General features: G+C 45.2%; 1 protein-coding gene across 1 annotated transcript in view; it reads right to left on the bottom strand.

Annotated features, from left to right (window-relative positions):
• Nucleotides 1-20,508, bottom strand: part of LOC143275821 (uncharacterized) — a 91,039-nt gene extending 70,531 nt beyond the window's left edge. The window contains exons 1-3 of the mRNA XM_076580099.1: nt 20,453-20,508; nt 17,006-17,739; nt 14,850-16,907 (exon numbers count right to left, since the gene is read on the bottom strand). Coding sequence (XP_076436214.1) covers nt 14,850-16,907; nt 17,006-17,739; nt 20,453-20,508 — 2,848 coding nt within the window. The remainder of the gene's footprint in view (nt 1-14,849; nt 16,908-17,005; nt 17,740-20,452) is intronic.
• Between the last annotated feature and the right edge of the window lie 594 nt (nt 20,509-21,102).

Here is a 21,102-nt window from a genome sequence, read left to right on the forward strand (position 1 = left end):
GTGTGTGTGTGTGTGTGTATTCTGAAACTCGTTGTATCAGTATAGTGACATATTGAATAAAACCCTGTTTATATAAAGGAACCTGCAAATCTTGTCTCCCCTCACCATTCACACACCCAAGTGCTGTTCGTCCTGTCCGATAATGGACGCGCTTGAAAGCAGTTACTGTCTGTCACTTTTCTCGCCAGGCCTTTTTACCAATGGCGACCTGTGCTGAATTCTGACTAAATAAACTGAACAAGACTACTGGCGACCCACTTGTAATGCACAATGCTACTTTATGGCGGGTGGGGAGAGCTGATATTACTGCCCCACCTTTTTTTCTTTTCTTTTTTTCTTTTTTTTTCTTAATCCCTCCAATTCAAATCGTGCCCTATTCACAGATAAAAACGTTGTACTCTGCACCCAGTCCGCGAGAGGCACCTGGCGCGTGTCATGCCCAATCCCAGCCGCTGATTGGTCTGTTTTGATCCCTGACGTATGTGGCGGCGCGTGCAGGTCTTGTTCACTGCTTGATTCAATGCGACCTGTCCTGAGAGCCAACACAGGTTGGTTTGAAACCCAGAGACGGACAGGTGTGTGTGTGTGTGTGTGTGTGTGTGTGTAAGCGTAGCGTGCGACCGCGAGTGAATAAAAGAGCGAGCGAGAGAAAGTGGGGTGAAGGAGGGAGAAGGGGGGGGGGGGGGGGGGGGGGGGGGGGCGAGAGGGAGTGTTGTGGGGTGTCAACTCAATGCTTCACCACCACCACCACATTTTTTCTTTTCTTTTTCTATTCCCAATCGTTATTTCTTCCCTTCCGCCCCCCACCCTCACATTTCCTTATATATATATATATATATATATATATATATATATATATATATATATATATGTGTGTGTGTGTGTGTGTGTGTGTGTGTGTGTGTGTTATTTTTTTAGTTGCGAAGATTTTTTTTTTTTTTTATCATCAGGCTGGAGCATGAGAAGCGTGAAGTGTGTGGTGATAATGCGCCCGACTGGGAAAGAGGGTTCCTGTTCTAAATTCGGACAAGGATTTTACACCCCCCCCCCCCCCCTCCGCCGAGTGCAGCGTGCACCTAGCGCACGTAAAGACCCACGGCGACAAAATGTTGTCCGTTCCAAAATTCCGAAGAAAATTTCACTTTGACAGTAAAACAAATATACTTGCTAACTGAAAACGAAAAAATAAGAAAGAAAAGAAAAGATGGGCTGCTCTGTGGCTACGCGCTCAGCCCGGGCTGCTCGCCCGAATTTCAGAGAAATGTGAGGGTCTGTTGGACAAAAACAGTCCGACATCACATGATGTGGGGGTCTGTTGGACAAAAACAGTCCGACATGATGTGGGGGTCTGTTGGACAAAAACTGTCCGACATGATGTGGGGGTCTGTTGGACAAAAACAGTCCGACATGATGTGGGTCTGCTGGACAAAAACAGTCCGACATCACATGATGTGGGGTCTGTTGGACAAAAACAGTCCGACATGATGTGGGTCTGCTGGACAAAAACAGTCCGACATCACATGATGTGGGGTCTGTTGGACAAAAACAGTCCGACATGATGTGGGTCTGTTGGACAAAAACTGTCCGACATCACATGATGTGGGGGTCTGTTGGACAAAAACAGTCCGACATCACATGATGTGGGGGTCTGTTGGACAAAAACAGTCCGACATGATGTGGGGTCTGTTGGACAAAAACAGTCCGACATCACATGATGTGGGGGTCTGTTGGACAAAAACTGTCCGACATGATGTGGGGGTCTGCTGGACAAAAACTGTCCGACATGATGTGGGGGTCTGTTGGACAAAAACTGTCCGACATGATGTGGGGGTCTGCTGGACAAAAACTGTCCGACATGATGTGGGGGTCTGTTGGACAAAAACTGTCCGACATGATGTGGGGGTCTGCTGGACAAAAACTGTCCGACATGATGTGGGGGTCTGCTGGACAAAAACTGTCCGACATGATGTGGGGGTCTGTTGGACAAAAACAGTCCGACATGATGTGGGTCTGTTGGACAAAAACAGTCCGACATGATGTGGGGGTCTGTTGGACAAAAACTGTCCGACATGATGTGGGGGTCTGTTGGACAAAAACAGTCCGACATGATGTGGGTCTGCTGGACAAAAACAGTCCGACATCACATGATGTGGGGTCTGTTGGACAAAAACAGTCCGACATGATGTGGGTCTGCTGGACAAAAACTGTCCGACATCACATGATGTGGGGGTCTGCTGGACAAAAACAGTCCGACATCACATGATGTGGGGGTCTGTTGGACAAAAACAGTCCGACATGATGTGGGTCTGCTGGACAAAAACAGTCCGACATCACATGATGTGGGGGTCTGTTGGACAAAAACTGTCCGACATGATGTGGGGGTCTGCTGGACAAAAACTGTCCGACATGATGTGGGGGTCTGTTGGACAAAAACTGTCCGACATGATGTGGGGGTCTGCTGGACAAAAACTGTCCGACATGATGTGGGGGTCTGTTGGACAAAAACTGTCCGACATGATGTGGGGGTCTGCTGGACAAAAACTGTCCGACATGATGTGGGGGTCTGCTGGACAAAAACTGTCCGACATGATGTGGGGGTCTGTTGGACAAAAACAGTCCGACATGATATGGGGTCTGTTGAACAAAAATAGTCCGACATGATGTGGGGGTCTGTTGGACAAAAACTGTCCGACATGATGTGGGGTCTGTTGGACAAAAACAGTCCGACATGATGTGGGGTCTGTTGGACAAAAACAGTCCGACATGATGTGGGGGTCTGTTGGACAAAAACTGTCCGACATCACATGATGTGGGGGTCTGTTGGACAAAAACTGTCCGACATGATGTGGGGTCTGCTGGACAAAAACAGTCCGACATGATGTGGGGGTCTGCTGGACAAAAACTGTCCGACATCACATGATGTGGGGTCTGCTGGACAAAAATAGTCCGACATGATGTGGGGTCTGTTGGACAAAAACAGTCCGACATGATGTGGGGTCTGCTGGACAAAAACAGTCCGACATGATGTGGGGTCTGTTGGACAAAAACTGTCCGACATCACATGATGTGGGGTCTGTTGGACAAAAACAGTCCGACATGATGTGGGGTCTGTTGGACAAAAACTGTCCGACATCACATGATGTGGGGTCTGTTGGACAAAAACTGTCCGACATCACATGATGTGGGGGTCTGTTGGACAAAAACTGTCCGACATGATGTGGGGTCTGCTGGACAAAAACAGTCCGACATGATGTGGGGTCTGTTGGACAAAAACTGTCCGACATCACATGATGTGGGGTCTGTTGGACAAAAACTGTCCGACATCACATGATGTGGGGGTCTGTTGGACAAAAACTGTCCGACATGATGTGGGGTCTGTTGGGCAAAAACAGTCCGACATGATGTGGGGGTCTGTTGGACAAAAACTGTCCGACATGATGTGGGGGTCTGTTGGACAAAAACAGTCCGACATCACATGATGTGGGGGTGCCAACAGTCCGGACGGGATGGGATGGGGGGTCGCGTTCCTGTCACCTGATACTACATGCGTGGTCTTCGTCTCTCGGCTGTCACCGTCATCACTCACATCTTCCAACTTCTCACAGCAGCTGGACACTGCCTTTGTTCTCCCTACAAAGTCCAAAGACCCACCCCCACGCCTCTATCCTCTTTTCAGCTCCAGTAAAATACTACAGTACAACTACGATTTCCGTTGCTGCTGTTGAGAACAACAGATGCCCATTTATATTAGAAAATAATATATAGCGCCTATCATCGGTTGGAGACCAAGCTCAAAGCGCTTTACAAACACGGGGTGGTTTGTACAACAAGTTGGCTGCCAATCTGGGCAGAGCCGACTGACGGCTGCCATCGGACGCTCATCATTTGTTTTCTGTGTCATTCAGATTTCAGGCATGCACACACACAGTGAAACACACATGCACAATTCTACGTGTATGACCGTTTTGTTCATTTAGCTTACCCACTAAGCGCCGTCGCCTTGATTCGTACCCGGGACCCTCTTATTGAAAGTCCAACAAAACTCGGCTATTGCGCCTGTCATTATTAATAATAGTAAAAGGGCAGGGGTACGGCGCACAACCATAAAACAGATGACATATATATACGTAAGAACCAAGACAAAATACTGCGTTTAATATAATGTCGTCAGAAAAAAAAAAACTTGAGCAAATACAAGCGCGAGTTTATATCGTGCTCTCTAATAACACAATGCCGACAGATTAACAGAATGTTCAATATTCAAAGAAGCTGAAGTGCAAATAGTTGAATAAAAAAAAAAATTGAAATAACGTCAAACTGATATTGGGGCGAACTGAATATGCAACTGATTTATGTACGTCTGACAGATGATGAGATCTTACGTTTGAATTCATGTGTCTTGGAACATTTCTTCTCATTCTTCTTCCATTATTTTATTTTATCTATTTACTGGTTTATTTTATTTCACTTTTTGTCTCGCATTATAAGGTGATTAAGACACTTGTGCATTCATTCTTTCCAGCGCACTTATATAATGGGCGTGGGGAGGGGGATGTATTGAGAAAACAATGAGTAGTGGGGCATTGGGTGGAGGGGTCATCTCATGCTACCAGTGACAGAAATTATAAGCTAGCTACCTATCAGAGAGTGGCACGTGAGATCATGACCTCAGCGAATGATGTTACAAATTGCTGGGCATCACACGAAACACCTTGACTTTTGCCGTATCTTGTTCTCAAATCTACTTTATACTGGGTAATGAGAATAGGACAGTCAAATAACGATGTACTGAAATATAGCTGGAGAAACTACACGTAACATTTTTTTGGATACTTATAAAAAATTTCTGATATGCAAAGAGAATTTTGGAAAGATTATGGATTGATGAGCATCACGTTTGTAAACCAAATGATCATTAATCTCGTCCTTTCAGCTGTTGGGTGGATGTCACTTAACTGCTACTCTGATGACAGAGAAAGGTGGTCATCTCACTGTCCTGACGTCAGAATAATTGACCTGATGGGTATAAAAGATAATTACTAAGATAAAGACCAAGTTGTCCGATTGAATTTTGTAACTTTTATAGGTGACAGCAAAACGGAGAAACTATTTAAACTGTGAGATAAAATATAAATGTTAATCGTTTGCCTCCCTCCAAAGGCTTTTTCTTGTGTTTTCATATTCCATCGCTTCTTCAACCCTGTTGCATCATCTACATCATACTCAACGTCGTCAACAAGTCTGTCAGTGATGAGATAGAAACAACAAAGAAGATTCGGCCAGTGCCCTCCCCCCCCCCCTTCTCCACCCTCACATAAATCGCCCCCCAGCCCCTGCCCCACCCAATCCCCCCAAAAGACAGAAATAGAAACAACATTCAACTTTAAGTCGAGCTTCCGATTTTCTGTTTTCTCCTCTCTTCACTGGCTTTAGCTCGTCAAATTTCCATCCACTATGTGCGGGTTTCCCCCTTCTCTATCGATTGAATTGTTTATTATCAAAGCGATGAAATTAGCACAGGTCGCTTTATTGATAAAAAAACAAACAAACAAACAAACAAAAACCAAACTTACTGGCCAGGTTTTATGATGTCGGCGTGGAATCTCACGCTCAGCGAACACAATGAGACGGGAGGCCAACAAACCATAAAGAAGCCACTCTCTTCCCAACAGTTACGAAACAGCAGACTATCAAATCTGCCACCAGAGTTAATTCCCAACCAGTTGTGGTACCGCCTGAATAACTTCCCACTCAGCTCTCCCAATAATCCCCACGGCCCCAGTGAGCACCCTAAACCCTGACACGTGTTGTCAGGGAGAAAGCCATACTGTCTGTTCACATGCCGGTGGAAAATCAGCAACCACCTCTGTGAAAGCGTTTCATTTAAAAGGTTGAGACTTCCAATCACGTTCGACCAACATTTGAAGTTGGCATTTTGACAGTGCTGCACATCTCCACGCGGTGTCGCTCAGCGCAGTTAACGACAGACTGTTCACTGCCCCTACTTTCCTGGGATGGAAACCCCTGTTCGCCCTATCAACCGGAGTGGTTGTCGACGTAAAAGCCAAATATAACTAAATGTTAAAGCCAACAGAGGCAGCAAATAATAAAGTGACAGTGGCAGAGCGAGTGGCACACACATAAGTGCATGGACACACATACACACAAGTACACACGCACACACATGCTCACACACACACATGCACTGAGAGATAGGATTAGTTGAACTGGGCGAGACAACAGGAGTGAGGACCATTTTCAGAACTGGTGTACAGCTTACAGACAGTGCTGACAGCTGTGTTAAGCGTCGGCCATCAGCCTGGTGGCTATGAGTTATCAAGGCAGACAGCCTGTGGCCCTGTAAAGTCCACACCCCAGCTGCTGGGTCTTAAGTGAGGCACACTCACACCTGAAAACAAAGCCACAGGCTGATAGCGCTCCGTATGGTGCCACATGCCGCCCTGCGTGCATTGTAAACCACGGCGCTTCCTACACTGCGCTTCTAAGCTCCATTAAGTCAGCTTGTGGACCTCTAAGCTCCATGAGTGAGCGCACACACAAACTGTGCCGCTTGCTCCCCCTGCCGCCCACGGTTTATTATCAGGAAGCGGGCAGACAGAACACTGGACAAGATAAACAGTCACTGGACACAAGACGACTTTCACGCCTCTGAGACTGACCACAACAAACAGCAGTTGCTCTTCAAAGCCCAGAGTCAACACGACAGGCCATAACGACAGATTGGGCCTCCATCTGCTGGACAGCACGGCCTGAGGGGCCTGTCAGCTTGGTCACACCCTGACTCTGTACATAACGCCAAGGTAGACTGCAGTTTCATAAGGTTCAACCATCGTATATGGCACCATCAAGACTAACTGACGTGTCACCCCCACGCGTCCTGCATACCTTAATTTTGCTGTTTGTCAGGACCTGTTTGGGGCTATTATCTAACGGTCCCATCAAGATTCATAAACCAATGTATTAAATGATAATGAGGACATATGAACATGGAGTGCCAATCTGCGTGTGTGTGTGTGTGTGTGTGTGTGTGTGTGTGTGTGTGTGTGTGTGTGTGTGTGTGTGTGTGTGTGTGTGTGTGTGTGTGTAAGACTGAATAAATGGCCATAGCCCCTCTTGAAGGGGTATTTGAACAATAAACACAATTTGAGGATTAATGAACAATGAAAAAGAATTATTTTTAACTATGAAACGGCTACATCTCTAAACCTGAAAGCCTTGTACAAAAACAGAGAGAGATTATCTATATAACATCAGGTTTTGTGCATGACGTCAAACTCAGTTTGAACAGGATCTCTGAAATATCTAGGATGAATAAATTTAACTCTAATATCGTTAAGTTTTGGACAACAGAGAACAAAGTGTACATCATCTTCCTTTGATGTCCTGCACAATGGACAAAACAGTTTACAGTCATTACATGGTTTATATCTGAAACGGTGCACCTTCAAGTCGGAAATGTCAAACATAAATCTTGTTGTTACATATTTCAACTGTCGATCAATGTTCATTTGCAAATAATCTTTAAGATCATGAGCACTACAAGACGTCCTATACAAATAAAATCACTTGTATAGATACGATCATTCCAGTCGATCAATCTTTGACGAAAGACGCTTATAAATTCATTTATTATGCCAGCACCTTGATTTACCCAGACATCACCAAAACCATTTTCATACAAATGCCAACATTTGAAACCCCAATTTTTCTTTCCATCTACATTAAATTCAAACAACAGTGTATACTCTTTATAATGAAATCTAATTGTTTCCGTCGGAATCAACTTGTGCCAGTAACGAATACTGCGGACTTCACATACATGTGATATCTGTCTGTCTCACAGTATACATGATCTTTAGGTGTACGCGAATCTACTCGTAAATACGTCTTATCTACAAACTAATGAACTGACTCACAATGAACTGAGGCTTTCTCTAATCCCCATAATTTGGACCCATATCAGAATTGGTGAATCAAACACTTTAATGAATAGCTGAAAAAAAATTGTCGTTAAGAATATGTTTCCACGTAATGCACGAAGCATTTTTTGCTGTACAAGCTTGGGTAAGTTCGACAGCTTTGTACACGTCTTTGATCAGGCGAAAAAAACGTTTATAACTTGGGTGTAACCCCCAACACCTCAACACCCCACCACTGCTCTCTCGGTCCGTGCAGGCACCGTCCAGTCCTTTGCTGACAGCAGGAGTATCTCTCACCGTGGCGGAAGGGCTCAGGACGGCAGCAGGCACAGCACACTGTCAGCAATTATCACCTACACCTGGGACCACTGACCACACACAGACCCCTCGCTGTGTGGTGGGTCTGTGGACGACAGGAAAGTCCACGGCGGTACTGAACGGTGTTGGGGAATGAGCTTGTCACACACATCCACATGCACACACACCACTGTTATATATGTTTACATTTATGTCCATGACACACACACACACACACACACACACACACAGAGTCTCTCTCTCTCTCTCTCTCTCTTGTCAAATAGCGTAAAATGTTCTGTTCAAAAGTGAACGACTGACAAAATGGAAAACAGGTCAAACAGAATAACTTGGTTGAAAGTGCTCCACACGATCAGTTACATCATGACATCATTCGTGACATCATGATCAAGCACGCTATTTCCGTCTCATGTGTACTTTACTAATACTAGTCTCTGTGTGACACACACACACACACGCACACACACAGTGACCTGAGCGATTCCGTCCTTTTATCGTATTCGTAACCTTCTCGTCTTATACATGGCCTTCCTTAGCACGAGGGCTGGATTAAAAAAAAAAAAAACACCTAATGATTATGATTTCAAAAAATTACAATGCTTGAACAGCTAAATATATTAGCCGCGTTAATGAAGACTTTGTATTGTGTCTCTTTTTCGCTCCCTCACTGCCACATATACACATGCACTCATTCTCTTTACAATCATAACACACGCACGCAAGCACACACACACACACACACACACACACACACACACACACACACACGCACGCACGCACGCACACACACATGCACGCACGCACGCACGCACGCACACACACTCGAACTTTAATCATGAACCTCTGAGAAATGACAGGTGTAATCTTGCAGAATGCGACGGATGTGAAGATGTGCCAAACTAAGAGAATTATACGATTGTTCGCAGGAGAACTGTCCAAACGGTAGTTCACAGCAACACAAATACCCTTATCACTCAAAGTACTTCAGACCAGACAGTCGTCTCCCAACTTCTTCCCCTCAACCCCTGTTTCTCCCTCTGTTCTGGAAAGGGACCTTGCAGACCTTTGGAACAACGCCCAGCATCTCACCAACTTCCTATTGTTCCCCCTCTCAGAACATGCGACAAGACTCGCGGTAATTATCACCCCATCAACTTCATGACCAGTCCCACGCCATCTTTTCACAGCCTCTGACAGCGAGGAGCAGTGAGGACTGGGGAAGAGTGACAGCTGTGACCCCTGGCTTTTCCGTCAGTCCCCGGCCAGTGTAGGCGGTTGGTCCCCTCTCTTCTCTTCCTGTCTGTGTCCATCAAAGGGACCCAGGCTGGAAGTGACCTGGGGTCAAGGGACTCAGTGTTCTTTCCACTAATTAGAGTCGTCCAGTTTCACGTGCGGATAAGTTGACCTTCGCCACCAGTCCATCCTCGCTCCTTTAAACTGCTGTACCTCCGACCCACCCCCACAACCCTCTCTCTCTCTCCGATCGGTTTACTCCATCACTGGAAGGCACTGAAAAATTAATGACAGACTGGCTACGACTGAGGACAGACCTACATCTCTTCTGTCAGTCATGTCAACGACACAGGGAGGATGGAGGGGTGGGAGAGGGGGATGGAGAGAAAAAAAAAGGAGAGAGAGAGAGAGAGAGAGAGAGAGTGTGTGTGTGTGTGTGTATGTGTAAAATAAAACAGAAGTTAGAAAACAGAAGAGTGTTGTGTGATCACAAAGTTGAACAAGACCAACTGAACTTCTCATTGAAAAATTCGTCTATTTTGACGGAGTTCTTTCTTGTCTTTCACTGTCGGAAATAAAATTGTACAACAACAGAAAACGATGATATCACCGGAAATTATTAAACCTATTATTGAAATACCTACTGAAATAAGTAATGTAAATTTGGTTTCCATTAAAGGTTTTGGTTTTTCCTCGTATCTGAATCGTTCTACTGCTTCTCTTCGTCATCAGAAATGCCACTTCCGATTTGATTACAGCGATCGAAACTTGCATTCCCTAAAAAAAAAAAAAAAAAAAAAAAAAAATCCATGTGACAAGATTTAATATTTGATAGATCTGAGCAAATCCTGAACTGCGATGAACTACGAAGCCGGGCATTGAATCCACTGGTCTAAAAATAGATCTAGTTGATAAGTGGCATCAAAACATGAGGTCTCCACTTTTCTGTTAAACGGACTTTGCTGTTCAGATGCTTTCGGGTCATTTCAAAAAGCATTTTATAGAAGAAAGAATTAACTTTTCAGCGGCGGGTTCAATGGAAAGATTTACTTTGTCTGGTAGTGCAGTAAAGCGTCAAAAATCGGGTAAATTTTTAGCCACCTTCTTATATATTGTTCATTGTCATACACGGAGAAAGGCAATATACCAGAAAGAGACTTAGCTGTATAGGTGCTTTCATACAACTCTAAAACCTCGTCAGTGGACTCTCTCAGATTTTAGCCCGATTTGCAGACCAATCCTGGGTTTTATCTTCAGACTTTTGTCCAATTCATTACGGACAAAGTATTGCTCTGGGGTCAGGTGTATGTTGTTCAGTGATGTGACTTATGCATGTAATTTTTTTACTGTAAGACGATGAAGCCTTACCCGCACGAAAGAGTGTCATCAGAAGTGACGGAGAATGCTGATGTTTTTGACTTTTTGCATCAGTTATTTCGCTTGCAAGATTAGCGACTTCTCTTTTCCAAAGTCCATTTAGTACTTTTCTGTAATTGTGTTTAGATATTTGTTTCAAATTTCATCCCCAACATACCCGGTTTCCCCCAACTCACCATTCATCCCCCTTCCCCTCCTCTTCTAAACAACAACACTCCAATGTATACATTAATACTCTGACAAATTGTCTTCGACAACATCTGGGGAGTGGGGGTGGGGTTCCTTGGCAAAAAACGCTGCGGGTTGTCCCCACCCCCACCCCTCCCCCTTTTTTTTCTTCTTTTTCCCTGGACGTCGTTCTTTTCTTCCCTGGAAGTCTTCTTTGTCCTACAGCGGTACTGTCTGTGGTCACGTGCTGTGATCCGACTCCACCACTGCCCTTGCAAAAGCTTCAGACACCGGGAATGCTGGTCCGCAGAATGTATTCCCAAACTGGCGATTTGTATTGTATTGTATTGGCAGAACACTTCTCTATTTAAAATTCAAGCTGTTCTCCCGGAGGAGATCGCGTCGCCATAGTGCAGCGCCACCCTTTTGTTTTGTTTTTTTCTGTCTGCAAGTGTGATTTACTACCACAGTGGATTTTTCTTCAGAATTTTGTCAGGGACAACTCTTTTGTTACAAATATTTTGTTGCTGTGGGTTCTTTTACGTGTGATAAGTGCATGCTGCACTCGGGACCTCTGATTATCCCACAACATCAATTGTGAAAGGTGTTGTGTTGCCGTGGGTTCTTTTACATGTGCTAAGTGCATGATGCACTCGGGACCTCTGATTATCCCATAACGTCAATTGTGAAAGTTTCAGACACCGTTAATGTTAGTCCACAAAATGTTTTCTCCTACTCTATGGTGATTTACCCATCCGTAACCGACTTTTCCCCACGTGAGGCAAGAAGGCTGCTATGCTAATGAACGTTATACTGCACTGACACTGGATTCTAACACCTTCATCTGCATACAAGGAGTCTTCTTCTCCTCCATTAACTTTTCACGTGAAGAGTCACTGGGACGCTGTTGCAACAGTCTTCCCCTCCGTCTCCCTCCCTCAACAGATATCTGAAGAATTGTTTTGTTATGTGGTCATGCCGATGTAAGGAATAAGCTTCGTGAAATGTCGAAAAAGTGACATGCTGGCGAAACAAAAACAGAACAAATACAGAAATGAATGTTCTGTTTCTTGTATTTTTTCAGGTGCGGAGAGGCTGATGATTGGATATCATTTAACACACCTTGTGCACATCAAACTCTTCTATTTGAAGCCAACAGTCTTGACCTGTTGAAGTCTTGAAGTGTGTGTGTGTGTGTGTGTGTGTGTAGAAAGAGAGAGATTGACTTTTGCAGCCCTACACACAGCGTCCCGGATACATGACTTGTTGACTGATTGATATGGATACTTATATAGCGCCTATCCTCGGTCAAGGCAAAGCACTAATCGCTTTACATGAATGAAATCAAATCCAAGTATTGAGCCTCGTCATCATGTGATCTGCCTGGCTGGCTGTCATGTGTGACAGGCCAGGGATTTAGATGAGGCACGTTTAACTAACACAGACATCAAACACCGCAGTCCAAAGCCCGAGGAGATAGAATACGCAACGTGTGAACAGACACGTCGCCTCAGTAAACACCAGGGAGAGAGGCGCTCCTCGCTTAATCAGCTGGGCCAGTCAGCCGAGGAGATCTCTTTGCGGCTGCTCTCTGTTTGGCACCTGTCAGCGACGGCTCCTGTTTCTGGCATCAACATCATCCTCCGATTTTTCCCACCTCTTCATGTCTACATCTTTTAGCACCTTCACTACATGTAGTTATCGTTGTGATCTACATAATCACTTGGTGGGCTCTGGCAGGCTCAGGGGGAGAATTGCATTAAAATGCCCCTGCTACGTTTCTGTAGCTGCTTATCACGACTTCGTTTCGCACAGATTTGACCTAAATACGTCTGATGAGCCTGACACTCAAACAGCGTTTTGTTCTGCTGGAAATGTGACTGCCGCACTGACGGATTTTGTCAGCGGGATCGGGGAAAGGAATGGCTGACTACAAACACGACCTGGATAACCAAAGCCCATGTCACTAGATTTAACCATGTAATAAAACTAAGATCTCTATCGTCTCAGTTTTATTTTCACCTCTCCCTCTCATTTCTGGAACGAGTTTCTTTATAGAGATGTCTCTCGTCCGTGCACTCTGTGACTAACAACTCACGCTCAACTGAAAATCTATTTATTCTATGGACCTGTCAGCGGCAGAGATAGTGTCCAACGAGGTTTGCCAAATTTCATCCTTGAACATATCTTTACACACACACACTCAAGACACGCGCTTGGCTAACTGGCAAAAAGTCATAAAGCGGTGAGGAAAGAGAGAGGAACAGACGGAGGGAAATGTGGCCAAATCCAGGTCAACAATGAATAACTTTTGGAACAATCATTCCAAACCCACGTCAATATAAGAGAAGCAAGGCCTTTACTCACGTGTGATAACCACTTAATCCAACTTAGGAACCATGAAAAACAAAACGTAAAAATTAAAAGAATTAAAACTTTTTAAAAAATACTGCGAAGCAGAACACGTGGGAAAATACACACACTTTGATGTGACCTTCACTGTTAACCTCAAAATCTACAACACATTTATGTTCTGGCAACAACAGCAACAAAATTATGTCATATTTAATGAAAATTGGAAGAAAATTCCAAGTTCTACATTCTTCCAATTCGCCATGTTAAGACCTTGACCTCTGACCATGTCTATTTACACTGAGTTTGTTCTCACCATGACCAGTCATTGTGACACATTTGATGAAGATTAGGGCAGGAAGGCCTAATTGCGAACGATCCAGTCGAAGCGACCAGTTCAACGTGTGTACTGTACAGCCAACAGGCAGTGCGATCGTCAGTTTTTTATCTTCTGTTTTTGAAGGCTTTCTCCGATTGGTTGTACCAGGAAAAGTTCGTCTACTCCTCCTTTTCAACGTTTTTTCAACGCTGGAAATAGCAGGGACGCCTGAAGGTAAAGGCGAACGGGCACGTCTAATTGCGAATGACGGGTTTGGGAACATGTCGGCAGTTAAAACAGAAGCAGGTCTTGAACTCATTAGACATATCATTGGAACATCGCACCAGACTATTGTATTGTTGGTTTTGATCACACACACACACACACACACACACACACACACACACTTAAACACGCACATCCCACACAACATAACAAACAGCCATTTCAAACTGTGCAAAATTCGAGTCCCACTACTTGCTTCCCTTGATTTTAGGATTTTGGTCGGCAGTGGTGCGCGAAGAGCAGAAAGAGCGCGGGAAGTCGGAAATAACTGATGTTTGACTGGTTCTTCTAAATGATATTCATTTAGGTTTCCGAACGAAATGTGAAATGTATGTGGTGAGAACGCTTCGAACTGGGGCGGTCCACGAACCGTTCGCAATTACACGCTCTTCGTGGTTAGGCATACGTACCGAATGTTCAAGTCATTCTCTCTCATTCACATAAAAATGTTTCCTATAACTGTCATGTGCTATTTTGTGACCTTGACCTCTGATTCTGAATTTCTTTATCGAACATGTAACCATTACCAGTCAAAACACCAAGTACGAATAAAACTTGAAAAAGATGGTCTCTTTCAAATTTCATTATTTTGCCAAATACTGACCTTGACATTTGATCTCTCACATTGCTTACCATAACTTCATAAATTGGATGACGTCAAAGTTCTAATTCAACCATCCTGTCCAGTTCAGTTTGTTCCGAATCCACTTGTACAGGCCGAAAAAATGCATCGCTAAATTTTACCCCCAGCACCAACACACACACAACACACACGCAGAGCCATGTCATTACACAGACTGTGTTCACACATGAGAGTCAAAGATGGGAAGTGATACAGACACAACACAGTAACTCACCGGGTGTTTCCAACACACGTCGTTTCTTCAGGCCCTCAGTCAGAGCCGTGTCTGCAGCATCTTCCCCAGGCTGTGCCGTCTGTGGGCAGTGAGGCCCACTTTCCCGACACTGCTCCCAGCTGCCCCCACTCCGATGACTGCCCCCAGACCTGTGACTGCCCCCACTGTGCTGACTGCCTGCAGACCTGCCCTGGCTCTTCAGACTGCCCTGACTGCCAGACATCTGCTGCTGCTGTGGGACACTAGCAGCCATGCCCTGGGACAGCACTTCAGCGTGACTCCCGGAACTGCCGGACAGTGTGGTGCTGCCTGCATGCTGAAAAGGGTAGGGATGGTATTGGCAAGGGGGCTGAACGATGTAGCGAGGGTCATAGCCTTGTGGGTGAGAACCCATCGGATAGCTATGTCCCATGTCTTGGTGTCCAGGGTTTGGAAGGACACAGGACGTCCCTCTGCTGCTCTTAGTGGCAGTGCCCGTGCTGTCGTCTTCCTGACGGATCTGTGCAGAAATACCCGAGGTTTCTGACAGTTCCTGAATCTGAGCCAGGTGAGGTCTGGGACCGGCTCTTAGCTCTTCTGCTGTCCCGTGGACAGTGTGGAGGTGAAGGGGGTCACTGGGAGTGAACTGTGTTTGGCTTCTGGAACTGCCCTGACTGCCCACCCTGGGTAACGTCCTCCGACTGGCTGACCGCACAAACGGCTGATCGTGTCTCTGGCTCACCAAGCCTTGGTTCCCTAAGTTCCCACGGGATTCAGTGTCAGCCACCTGGCCGAACTGACTGTCCGGAGGGAGGGACTGAAGGGATCCGGTCAGACGTTGTGGATGATCGATGCTGCCATAAAACCACAACCTGCCAGAGCCCTGACTCTCTGACCCGCCCTGTCTGCTGTGCACGGATCCCACTGCCCTGATTGCTGCAGCCACGGGGACATCAACACTGCCGTAGTTCACCACCTGGCTGTTCACCCCGCCATGACCCAGCCCCCCACTCCCAGGACCGTCTATACTGCCATAGTCCACCAGTCTCTCCTGGCCGCTATCTGCCAGTGGCTGACATTCGTTCAAGTCGGAACGTAAATTGTGAGGCTGAACTAAAGTTGTCTGGCTTGCTGACCTGATAACAGGATAGCGGTGACTGGACATGTCATACTGCTGATGCTGACGTTCAAAGTGAGCAACACTACCGTAACTCTGAAGACTAAGTCTGTGGTGGTCCAGTTCTTCAGCACACAGTAGATTTCCAACACTGCTAAAACGGTGTCGCTGTTGGTGCGGTGGCTGACTGGCCAGGTCAAGAGAGGGACGTGGTCTGTGTGGGTCTATGGTGCCGAACGGCAGAGGGTCTGGCTGGCTGAAAAGCCGGGACCGTGGGACTTGCTCTGTCCTGTTGCCACGTTGTGCACGTTCTGTTGAGTGTCCAGGTAAGTCTGAGACGCGCTGAGCACCGTGGACGTTTGTTCTGTCTGTAAAAGTAAGGGACTGTTCTGAGATATATTCTCCTACCTCCTGTTGCTTTTCTGCTTTTTGCTGTACTCCATCTAAATTGGTGCGGTCTGCAAAGGTGATGGACGAGCCTGAGACCGGATCGAAATCGCAATAACGGTGTTCTGCTACCGTTGTGTTGATGAAGATGTTGTTGTCAGAGTCATCACCCTCCTTGACGGCCGAAGTGTCCGGGGTGTTGTGAGGCATGAGGTGTGGCGGAGTGGGGGGTAGCATGCTGTCATCATTCTCCTCCTCCCCTTCAAACGACAAGACTTTGACTGGGGTACCCAGCAAGACCTCTTCCGGGGGAAGGGCATTTCTGTCACAGCAGTGATCAGTGGATGGATCTGTTTGCCCTAAACTGCTTAACATGGAAGGATCTTCTTCTGTCAAGTCTGTCGTCTGTTCAGACTTTTCAAGAGTGCTGTTGTACAGATGTACAAAATCTTCATGAGAAACGGCGTCGTGCCTGTGTTTCTCTGGGGTGTTATACAGAATGTCTGGCTCCAAGTCGTCTGAACCGTTGGAGTCAACAGTGGACTGGGTGTGGGACTGGCCAGTCAGCGTGCCATCTGTGCAGGTGGAGTCGGTCAGCCGGAGACGTTTACAGGGGCTGACCAGCCGGTCCCCACTACTGGTGTTGGTCTCCTTGCCGCTGCCTGGGACTGACCTGTCTGCTGGCTCTGGGTCTGACCTGTCTGCTGGCTCTGACCTGTCTGCTGGCTCTGGCTCTGACCTGTCTGCTGGCTCTGACCTGTGTGCTGGCTCTGACCTGTCTGCTGGCTCTGTCTCTGACCTGTCTGCTGGCTCTGGGACTGACCTGTCTGCTGGCTCTGGCTCTGACCTGTCTGCTGGCTCTGGCTCTGACCTGTCTGCTGGCTCTGACCTGTCTGCTGGCTCTGGGACTGACCTGTCTGCTGGCTCTGGCTCTGACCTGTCTGCTGGCTCTGGCTCTGACCTGTCTGCTGGCTCTGGCTCTGACCTGTCTGCTGGCTCTGGCTCTGACCTGTCTGCTGGCTCTGGCTCTGACCTGTCTGCTGGCTCTGACCTGTCTGCTGGCTCTGACTCTGACCTGTCTGCTGGCTCTGACCTGTCTGCTGGCTCTGACCTGTCTGCTGGCTCTGGCTCTGACCTGTCTGCTGGCTCTGTCTCTGACCTGTGTGCTGGCTCTGACCTGTCTGCTGGCTCTGTCTCTGACCTGTGTGCTGGCTCTGACCTGTCTGCTGGCTCTGGCTCTGACCTGTGTGCTGGCTCTGACCTGTCTGCTGGCTCTGGCTCTGACCTGTCTGCTGGCTCTGACCTGTCTGCTGGCTCTGGCCTGTCTGCTGGCTCTGACCTGTCTGCTGGCTCTGTCTGCTCACGTCGTTTGAGGCTGCTGTCCATGTTGTTATCCATGCTGCTGTCCTGCCACACACACAGCGAGCCATCACATCACACCGTCTACAAATCAAATTTTGTATACTCGCTTATGATCGTACGTATTTATGATGCAAACAAAGCGGAAAAGCCCTTAGCTAATAAATGTACGATGTACATGAATGCTGCAGGAACTGTACAGAACATAACAACAGTATACTGCGACCCACTCATAACACCAAAGCATAATCCATTATAACTGTCTGTTAAAACACACAATCTATCACAACAGAATTGAATCAGTAAATTCTTAGATAAAATCATGAAGCAATTGATTTAAGCCTTTCAAGTAAATAGGTCAGCAACGATGACTCGACTGAACAAATGTGCGCAATATGTCAGTACCATCTGTATAGATCGATACGACGCACGCAACTACACACAAGCGCACATGCTTACAAACACGCGTATACACGCACACAAAATACATTAAATAAATATAGACATTCGTACCTATCAAGCACATAGTGCATGTAATTATCTCAGTGCAAGAAAAGGAATGAAGAGAGAAATTACATATATTCAAAGTATGGTACAATCCAATAAGCCAAAGCAGTTAATCCTATGTTTTACAACCTATGAAATAATAATAATAATAACCTTTTATTAGTTTTTGACGCCATAATTATATAGTACAAATAATTCAGCGAAAGCAGTTCACTCAAATAATACAACCCTTCAAATAATAATAACAATAACATTTCAACACCATATATGGCACAATCGATTAGGCCAAAGCAGTTTACACTAATATTACAAACTATGAAGAAATAATATAAACAATGCCCTTTTTGACTCACTTGTGTAAACAAAGTGAGTCTATGTTTTAAACCGGTGTTCGGTTGTCTATGTGTGTGTGTGTGTGTGTCTGTCTGTCTGTCTGTGTGTCCATGGTAAACTTTAACATTGCCATTTTCTCTGCAAATACTTTGTCACTTGACTCCAAATTTGGCATAAAAATAGGAAAAATTCAGTTCTTTCCAGTCATCTTGTTTAAAACAATATTGCACCTCTGGGATGGGCACCAAAAAATTTTTTTAAAGAAGTCAAATTGTATGCAAACTGAATTTACTGTTATATATATATATTTTTTTTCTCTCTCTAAACTTGGCACTTTGATCTGATATTCTGACAAAACAACAAGAGCAGTCATTTTTATCATTTTTTGATCAAACAGGAACTTCTTTTGCTAAGCATGGAAGTAAAATTTCTGGTGCATGTCTTTGGTGCAGATAGTAAAAAAGGGAACTTAATCTGTAATTAATGCTAGGAGGGTTCATTTGCTTTAAACTGATCTTTCTCATCTTAAACATTACATTTTGAAATTATACTCAATACATAAAAAGCTTGTGTGTTTTACTCTCAGTGTACAGGACTTTCACTATGTTCATTCACCCAAGTGGTCTGTTTCGGAAAATACTAAAATCAATACTACGAGTGGACTTTATAGATCTATTGGCTGAGCCCTGAAGGTCATGGGCAAAAATCAATTGCGTACACATATTTATACATATTCAAAGCGCGTGTTCATATTCCTCGCGAACAACGCCATTTTGTTTCAAGTTGTTGACCTGCCCATTCAATCCTATATTCAATCGACAATACACGATAACATGTGATGGAAAGTTGGAGAAGGAGACCGTTAAATATTTATTCAGAGAAAGATTTGTGAACGCCTAATCACTTACTGGATTATGCCCCAAACTGCCATAAAAATATCAACAAAATCAGTCGCAATTCACAGTTGAAAATAATAAACCATGAGAGTTAGTACCCTTGATGAAACGTAAAAATTTCCAGTCTTGACTTTTCTCAAAATGAAGTCCTTTTCACTTCATACGACGTTTAGAAGTACTTGTACTACATGTTATTAGTTTAACAAAATACTCAATGTTCATATCAACTTTAAGTTATAAAACTAGAATGAACATAAAAGAGAAACTGAATCGACCATGTCGTACATTCCTGGCAGGTGTAACTAAACTTGTACATTTATCTAGATCCAGAGAAAACCGCTAAATGTTGCGGTGATTGCGGCGATGGCCATGTCTCCTTTACCGCGGACTTAAAAGGAATTTTTAATTGACCTTAAAGATTTTTTGAATGCCCAAGATATACCAGAATAATATGGTTTAAACAGCGTTCTCACTGCGAATACCGCAATCGATTTATCGCCCTTTAAAAAAGCATGTTTAAATGTTAAATTTTTTTTAACGTCAGTTAAGGAGCCACGATAGTGTAATGGGTAAGACAGTTTCTTCTCACCCGAACACGCGGGGTTCGAATCTGCCGTCAGGACTTTTTTTTCTTTCTTCTTTTTCTTTTTTAACCCGAAGCTTTATAATAAATACAGAACACATTCTTTTTTAAGTGTATCACAAGTGAGTCTTGAAGGCCTTGCCTCTCTTGTTCCACATTATTTCCGTACCTGTATCCAACTTCCCAGAATGATAGAATTGCTTCAGCCAAAGCAGTTCACCCTATTCATACAAGCTATGAAATGATATTGATAACAAAAGCCTTGAATTATTAACACCACTAAACAGCTGCAAACTCCCCACGCCCACCCCCACCCCACTCTCCCCCACCAGCACCATGTGGTAATGATTCAGCCACAGCTTTCACCCACCTCTATGACCGCTTCTCCTCTTCCCCTTGCACCCACCCCATGATTTCCATTTCCTTCAACAACCAAACTGACTGGAACTCCTCCACTTTGAACACTCTGCGACCGCTACTTTCTCCACAGGCTGGCATCAAGACAGCTCCTTGTATCAGATCGTCAGGTCAAGTGCATTACTGCCGACAGAAGGGTTCTTATCCTGCGCTAAGCGTTCAATCAGGAACTGATATCAGCCCACTGTGTGTGTGTGTGTGTGTGTGTGTGTGTGTGTGTGTGTGTGTGTGTGTGTGTGTGTGCGCGCGCGCGCGCGTGCATAAACGAAATGAAATACAATTTTAAAAAAAAATTGATATTAAGAGAAATAGGGTCACCTATAATCTAAATCAGTAGGGTGCAGTGAGAGCAGATTGACTACACGTCAATCACAGCGTGTTTGACGTTGGGTTTACTGTTGCGACTGCGGAAAAACAAAACAAAACACAAAAAAAACAGATATGTCAACAGTATCCATCCTGTTTGCAGTCAGCTGCATCGTCCATGACTGCATGTTCCACACACCTGTTACAGAATCAAACAAACCAACATTCTCCGGCAGAAAGAAAACCAATCTTCCTAACGTGCTGGGATTGCTGCAGGGAAACCTCAGCTGGGTTTCGTTCAGCGTAAACAGATGGCGGAAACGGTCCATTTCCACCAGTCCCCAGGGGAAGGAAAGGCAGCTTTTGCTG

This window comes from Babylonia areolata, chromosome 31 (genome assembly GCF_041734735.1).
Source record: "Babylonia areolata isolate BAREFJ2019XMU chromosome 31, ASM4173473v1, whole genome shotgun sequence".
In the NCBI taxonomy this organism is placed as follows: Eukaryota; Metazoa; Mollusca; class Gastropoda; order Neogastropoda; family Buccinidae; genus Babylonia; species Babylonia areolata.